The sequence below is a fragment of the Opisthorchis viverrini genome, assembly GCF_000715545.1.
Source record: "Opisthorchis viverrini unplaced genomic scaffold opera_v5_195, whole genome shotgun sequence".
Classification (NCBI taxonomy): domain Eukaryota; kingdom Metazoa; phylum Platyhelminthes; class Trematoda; order Opisthorchiida; family Opisthorchiidae; genus Opisthorchis; species Opisthorchis viverrini.
This window is the reverse complement of record NW_008751848.1, coordinates 707341-714572: the sequence shown is the minus strand read 5'-3', so window position 1 is coordinate 714572 and position 7232 is coordinate 707341. Positions and strand designations below refer to the sequence as shown.

Below are 7232 nucleotides of genomic sequence, written 5' to 3'. Positions count from 1 at the left end.
TTACGGCGCCTACACGTTTCCCATCTGGGCTTCTGCGTGTGTTCCAAGTGACTCACATTTCCGGGGTAGCTGGAAACTAGCCTGAGTGAATCTATTAATGGTTTATTTGATGGACATCAGAATGACCACCGGGAACAGTGCAGTTTGATGAGAGCATGTGACAGACTGATTGCGCTTTTCACGGGTTATCCTTGTCTGCCACATAGGCGCATAGACCAACAGTATGCTACGGTGGAACGACTAGGGGGTTTGGAATAATATGTTGCATTGAAGACTGTGACGCCAAGTTCGTAAGAGTAATTACAGTAACCGTCATGTGTGTACGATTTATCTGGTTCATCAACATGTAAGCATCTTGTTTGGCTTGCTGGACTGTGCCCACTTCAAATGTCCACTTGCGACACGACAACCGGGTGTGATTCGTTGTCTCTGTCTGGCTGGTACTTTTCCTCCCCTGTTAAACATGCGAAACCAATTAGTTGCATTCGTTGAAGAAATTAATTTCCGCATCGTGCTAGTGGAAGTGGAATATGAAGTTACAGGGTGTAGAAAATAGAGCAAAAGGTTATTTTGTGAACATCCCTTGCGAAAATGCCTCTGGGTGAGCAAGTACTATTCACCACCAAAGGAGCGTGATACAGGTAAAGAAATAGTTCATAGTGCACATGGCCACCTCCGAACTTCCGAAAAGTATCAGGTTGCCAACTTCAATGTTTTCCATGTTAAGAGCTTTGACGTAACACCGCTTTGTACTAACAGTCAACAAACGCTTATCATTTCTGTTCCATATGTCGTGCAAAGATAAATCTCTAGCATGTGGAACTACCCCGTCTGATATTAGTAATCGTGTTGAACTGTGGCCATTTAGCCTTTCAAAACGCATTCTATAGACGAACTTATGTTGTCACTAAGGATTCCCTAGCATCAATCATAGTGGCTAGTCTTTTCTTGCACCATGCTGAAACTAGAGCCTTCTGTGACTCCGTCCCTCTACCACGTACCTGGTTTAGAAATCGACATATTTACCGTCGCATCTATCGCATAATGGCGAGACTTTCCAAACAGCTTGAATGAATAATGTGGTAGTATGTAATTCACGATGGAAACTAAGAACGAGCGGAGGTTCGTTAGCTTCCTGGACTGAAAGTTATCAGTTAACTCTCACCATGGATTTCCGTGTGAATCCAGGGAAAGCCTACACATTCCGATATCTATTTGCATTGTGAGTCTTAACATCCACGCTACGTCAAATGCGGAGTTGCCGGAACTCTGGCTGACCGTGTCAGGAAACCATGCTCTGAAGAGTCCATACGAGTAGACGAACTGAAGCGACTCAGTAAGGTATTGCATCAAAATAAATCCCCCATGAGGCTGACTACCCAACAACTGAGGAACCAAAACCCCTATGGCCACCGTGGGAATGGCACTTCAGACGACACTCGAAAGACACTTGTGGATAATGATATTAAGACATTCCTCGGAAATGATAACACCTTAAAACGATATCCCTAGGGGCTAAGTACCCTATCGAACTGAAACATCGCCAAAAAAGTCACTACCACATTCCCAGAGCAAAATATCCTGCCAAGTACATAGGCCAGACAGCTAAGTCACTTCCTGTGCGACTCACAGAGCACAGACGACACGTGCATTATCCACCAAAAACCTAGTCGAGTTCAAAGGCCTTGAAAGTCACTCTGCCAGCATCCCGTCTATCTGGCTTGGATTGATCGCACACCTCAGTAGGCGTCCTAGCCAGATATCAGCAAGGGTCTCAACAACGAAGCTTAACATCTAACAAAACAACAAACAGAGTTATTTCCTAATCAAGACACATTCACGCGCACGCGCACACAGAGAACACACCGCACATACTTAAGACATGCACACGTTGGTCGCGCCTGACTGCCAACTGATCTCAGGAACACACCAATCGGATGTGCTATCGAACTAAAAATGACGGTGCATTTGAGTTGTATTTAACAGAGTGTAGAAATCCTGGAGAAGGGTTGCCCACGGCAAACGAAACATCGGATTATGACATTATATTACACTTCGCTTTTATAACTTTAGAAATTTATATTTTTCGCACCATACGGAGCTGGATTGGGCCGGGAACTCCAATAAAACGCCTATTTCAACCGAACTCTCACCAGTCTATTCAACATCAAAGCAGTAACCTACAAGTGAAAAAACTGGTATGCCTTCGTTCATGTGTTTGCCTAGAGAACGAAGTCTAACGCATGAAATTTTGTCTTGAAATACTGTAGCGTGAGTTGTACATGGGAAGGAACTTGGGGGGGGGGTTGAGCAGCCGCCTTTCTTTTCAGGCTTTAATCACTTTTCACAACCTTTCATCTTTTATCAGATTTTTCTAACAAAACTCTCCCTTCTACTTAAAACAACCGATTCACCGACAATGACCGAAAGGCTTAAAAAGGACCGCACAAAACAATGGACATTTGTTTCTTTTGACGGCTTTACATGAACTGGATACCTCTTAACCGAGTAGGAGATCGGGTTGGAAACAACCAAAGGGTTAGCCGGAAAAAGCAAGTGGGACTACGAGGACAACAGAAAGAGTCTCCAAAATTCAGCACTCTTCATTGGGGGATTCAGGAGCTAAAAGCAAATCGGAAGGAGGATCTGATTGGTGCAAAAGGCTTGATTCCCTACAGTTTCAAAAGCCAGCAGAGGTTTAATCCAAACATTTTCACACGCTCTACTACTTTGCCGACCAACTATGAGTCGATTGAGCCAAATACACCGGGATTCACCAACTGCAAGTTGTCCCTGATTCAGTTGGAGATGACTGGCATATCACCAAAGTCAACATTTGAGATAATCATACGCTGGAATCAAGAAAAGAATACACCGCGCGCTCAGATAACAAAACACTTCGGTTATGCAGTCTGGAGCCTTCCAGTTCGGGTATGCGCAGTTAGGCACAAGCATATGTACACATCAATAGTTTTTTTCCTCTCACCAACCCTCCGGCGTAAACAATGTCTGGCATGGACGTATCTTTATTCACGTGGTAGAAGTTTGCGTGCGCATGTTAAACCAAAGTTCTGTATGATCCTACTTCCTGACGAACGTCTTATGGTTCCATTCATAAATATTTGGAGAAATATCGTTTTCCAAAGAGATCACGTGAGATTTCGGATACAGTGACAGTAATTCAGCTTTTGTGCATCTGGTTGCGCGTACAAAATTTCTTGGCGATACCAATTTGTGCTTCTCTAGTATAAATAAGTGACTTTTGCCTAGTACGGGTTTTATACTCGCAAAAAGTGCCTGGCTAATTGGCATGCCATACAGGACACATCCACCAAGATCGGGGAAATTCCCTCACAGGTTGTGTTCTACACAGTAATATACCAAATGTGGCGCTCCGCTACCGCAAACACAAACAAGAACAGCCTGCACCAAACTTTATTCGGCAATTCAACAGGTGCTATAAAACGGAGGAGTGGTTCTGAACTGTGATAAGAACCATCATTAAGGTGCAGTTTAGGACACGTGCCACATGGGTTACTGTCAGCCGTTCATCAGTTTTATAAAATTGCGCTTACTCTAGATTCGGTATCTTTATCATGCCTTCAAGCTCAAGCCATGCGACCTGATTTAGAGTCACGAATCTTTTAATGAAAAGCTCATATGGGACTTGTAATGTTTTGAGAAATTTTAGAATCGAAATAATTGGTTCTGAAACACCTCAATGGCAACGCGCATTTTCAGTGCAGTCCCCGAACTGGACTCATTAATATGCGAAGTAATATAAATTTCCACAGTTTGCTGAGGTGAACAGTAGCACATACACAACTCTTTGATCGCATAATATGGGAAACTGTGACCCAGTTTAGGGGGTGTATTCACAAAATAAATCCCACCAATGCGGAAATACGGAAAAGCCAAGTGAAAACAAGCCTACCCCAGTCAGCGTGTTAAACAAAAGCTTGCTGAATGACGGTCTCGTGTTCCTCCCACGAAATACGGTTTCTGTCTAGTTCACTCATTCCGATCGCTTGTGCCAACTCTGTTCTCGGTTTTATTCATGCTGGATGACACAGTTGTTGTTACAATCGGACGTCTAAACAATAGTGGCTTGTTATTGTTGTATTGAGTGGACGGCGCGCACCCGATGGCGGGAACATATATGGGAACTGTTAAACCTGTCAGGATGCGGGGATGTATTCGAACTGTGTTAGACATAGTCAGACGTACGAGTAACGATGGGATTACAAATGCTGTCTGTTGGGCTATGACTGACGTATACACTCCCCAAATATCCAGATAGCCCACTCATCGGTACTGGAGTGGACTGGTGGGGTGCGTAGCCTCAAAAAGGTCATTCGGTGTTTGATTACCTTCTGAAAGACCGGAAAATATTCCGACCCAGCTTGCATGATGCGCATAGATACGTCATTTTCTTATTTGATGAAGCTGATCCAACCCATATAAACCTGGTCAACAGTCTGCAGGGTTTTTCCATCTGACCTTCGGAGACTCAAAAGCAGGCCTTTGAGTCCTGGATTCAGACTATCCGTTTTCTGATAATTCCTATGTAATCTTACTGGAAAAGTCTAAGGGCCTAAAACGCCAGCGACAAATTCTCAGTTGAGGAATTCGCAGTCGTCACTTATATCCTCACCCTCATATGCTCCACCGCAAGGATTTGACCAGTCAATTCAGAACATAAAAATCAAAGCGTTCCTTCAAATGCAGCCTGAGATGAGGTGCAAACTTTCGGAGGTGGTCACGGAACCCCGTAAAACTCGCCACTTTTTGGAACCCTCGAAGGAGAGAAAAATTGTCTGCCAATTGATAACATGTTTAAATTATTTTTGTTAAGATATTGTTGAGAAATCGCCATCTACAATGACAACAGACTGGAATATCATACTTTCCACACAAGAATAATTCAGCTTATTTAAATCACAGACAGGGGCGAGATGGCTTAAGTGGTTAGAGCGTTACTGACCGGACGGTCCGTGGTTCGAACCTACCCTCTTTTTTTCGACCTCCCCTGACCAGGCTTGAGCAACCCGGCAGTATCCCAGCCCTCACGCATCCTTTGGGTGGCATGGAAGCTAGGCACAAAAACGGCGTTACAGCTGAATAATCATTTCTTCTTATGTTAAAGCCCAGATAAGGCCTCTGAAATAAGTGAAGTACTTAGTTTCGCTAGGTTGATTTTTATGCTTACGACACTTCCGTGCTTTGTGTTTTCCCGCAATGTTTCAGCTTCTGACATATATCATTCCAACTACTGTAATGAGACTTTGTCTTCAGATGCGATATACACTATATGAATAAGATTCCAAAATAGCAATAATTTCGTATTGCAAACGTTAGGGTCGTATTCAGTAGTGCTGCTTGTAGTTGTCTAAAGATAAGGTGCTCGGTTTTGGAAATTGGACGTTCCATTTTGGAATGCCTGCCTTATTATTACTGAGGGCAGTTTCAGGCGACAGCGAATTGCTCTACCGTACTAATAAGTGGCCGACATTTTCCGTCACAGCCTACCGAAATTAATGAAAGTTTCGGCAGTTTTGTCGCCATCACGATAATTCCAACAATGACGCTAGTCACTGGCAAGTAAATTTTGTTTGGGTTGCGAGTAATTTTGAAGTCTGTATCCACGTCATTATCTATTAACTGATTCTCATATTGGACTGCTTATAAGAGCTCATCAGTAGTACATAAGATTGGCAGTGTAAGATGTGAACCCCAGGTGTCTGTTAGGCCATGCCAGCCACCATCGCAAAAGTACAAACTGGACGAATTTCTGTTAATATCACTCATTTGAGCGAGCTCATATTCTGGAGCAACACCAATAGCATAAGATTTAGCCTTGTATTTCGCAATATGCACTTTTTCAACCGTGCAGGGTTTTCAGCCACGTATACTTCTCTTAGATGGCCAGCGAGTCATGACGCTTTTATGTGCGAACAATTAATTCACAAGTTGGTATTTTTAGGGGGAAGCAGCTTCCCCCTTCGATATATTTTCTCAGAACTAAGGATACCAACCTCCCGTTTAAAGTCGCCAAAAATGCGGCAATAGATCCGGGACCCGCAGAATCCGAATGAAAAAGCTATCCTTATCAGAACTAGCTCCTTCGATTTATTGGCATCCCTTTTGGACAGACGGCGAGTTTTGTCCTGCAATAACCTATGCTTTTGCAGATATCTTTTGGCTCCAGGTCTTCCCGAAGTCCTTATGGTTTGTGAGAATTCCAAGGAAGATGTGGATATCGGACGTGGTGCAGCAGCAACCTTCACCAGTTATTAATTGCAATTGTGCAAACAAACGACCAAAGGCTGAGACAGCCACCTCTGGATATACTTGTGGCAATTTTCGAGACGTGGCCATCGTCCAGAAAACCAAACCGACTTAAAATAGATTGTTCTCCTATGGTAGCTTAAGTTATATTCTTTCAGGTCGGAGACCGATAGTGAAGTCAAAGGTGTGCATTTTGGGAATTGAGCCCGGTTCACTAGAGCGGAATTCCGAGCTGCTTTTGATGTCGCGGAAATCCGTTTATGTGCAGTACATCCGTTCCACCGGGAAAGTAACAGTTTTTCTAGTGTAGAACGCGTCTCCAGTGTAGCGAAAAATAGAAGCATCATTATCATTTTCCTCATTCCCATCTTCGTTATCATCATCACCAGGAGCAGGAGAAAAAGGAAAGTCCGCCCTGGCACCGACAACTAGCAGCAGTTGATTATATCCGTTAACGAAGTCAGGCCAGAAGAACATGTTGTGTGACAGCCCCAAACCACTCCATAGTGAAAACCCTCTATAAATGAAATTGTTCTAAAACTTGGTAGAGTGTCATTCTTGGGCCGACACATCAACTCAGACAATATCACACTTGCTGCCAACTAATCTTACTGTGAGCTGAAAAATTTCGGAAAACCTCCATCAGAAGGATTCAGGATGACACCCATGTAATAAGAAATTCATTCTAGTTGTCTGTTCTGAATAGAGAACACAATTATCTACTCAGCCCAGTGGTTTGGAGCGGTTCGTTTCTCCCAAATATAACCACATTAGTAATGCCGATACTGCCTGTCCGATCCGTCGCCGTTTGAGGAGGAAAGTCATCAAAACCAGAAGTTCGGTGAAGTGTGTAGCCACACATACATGTCTAAGGTCAGAACGGTTTTCTTGTTTTCACAAGAGTGGACGGTCAAATGAAATTCATCTGGCTCTCAAGAGGAGTT

At 43.5% G+C, this 7232-nt stretch overlaps 1 protein-coding gene across 1 annotated transcript; it reads left to right on the top strand.

Moving 5' to 3' along the window:
• Nucleotides 1-2484: 2484 nt before the first annotated feature.
• On the top strand, nucleotides 2485-5125 carry T265_07904 (hypothetical protein; the record flags this gene model as incomplete). Its single annotated transcript, XM_009173561.1, has 2 exons — nucleotides 2485-2931; nucleotides 4973-5125. The coding sequence occupies 2 exons, from the start codon at nucleotides 2485-2487 to the stop codon at nucleotides 5123-5125; spliced, it is 600 nt and encodes a 199-aa protein (XP_009171825.1).
• Nucleotides 5126-7232: the final 2107 nt, after the last annotated feature.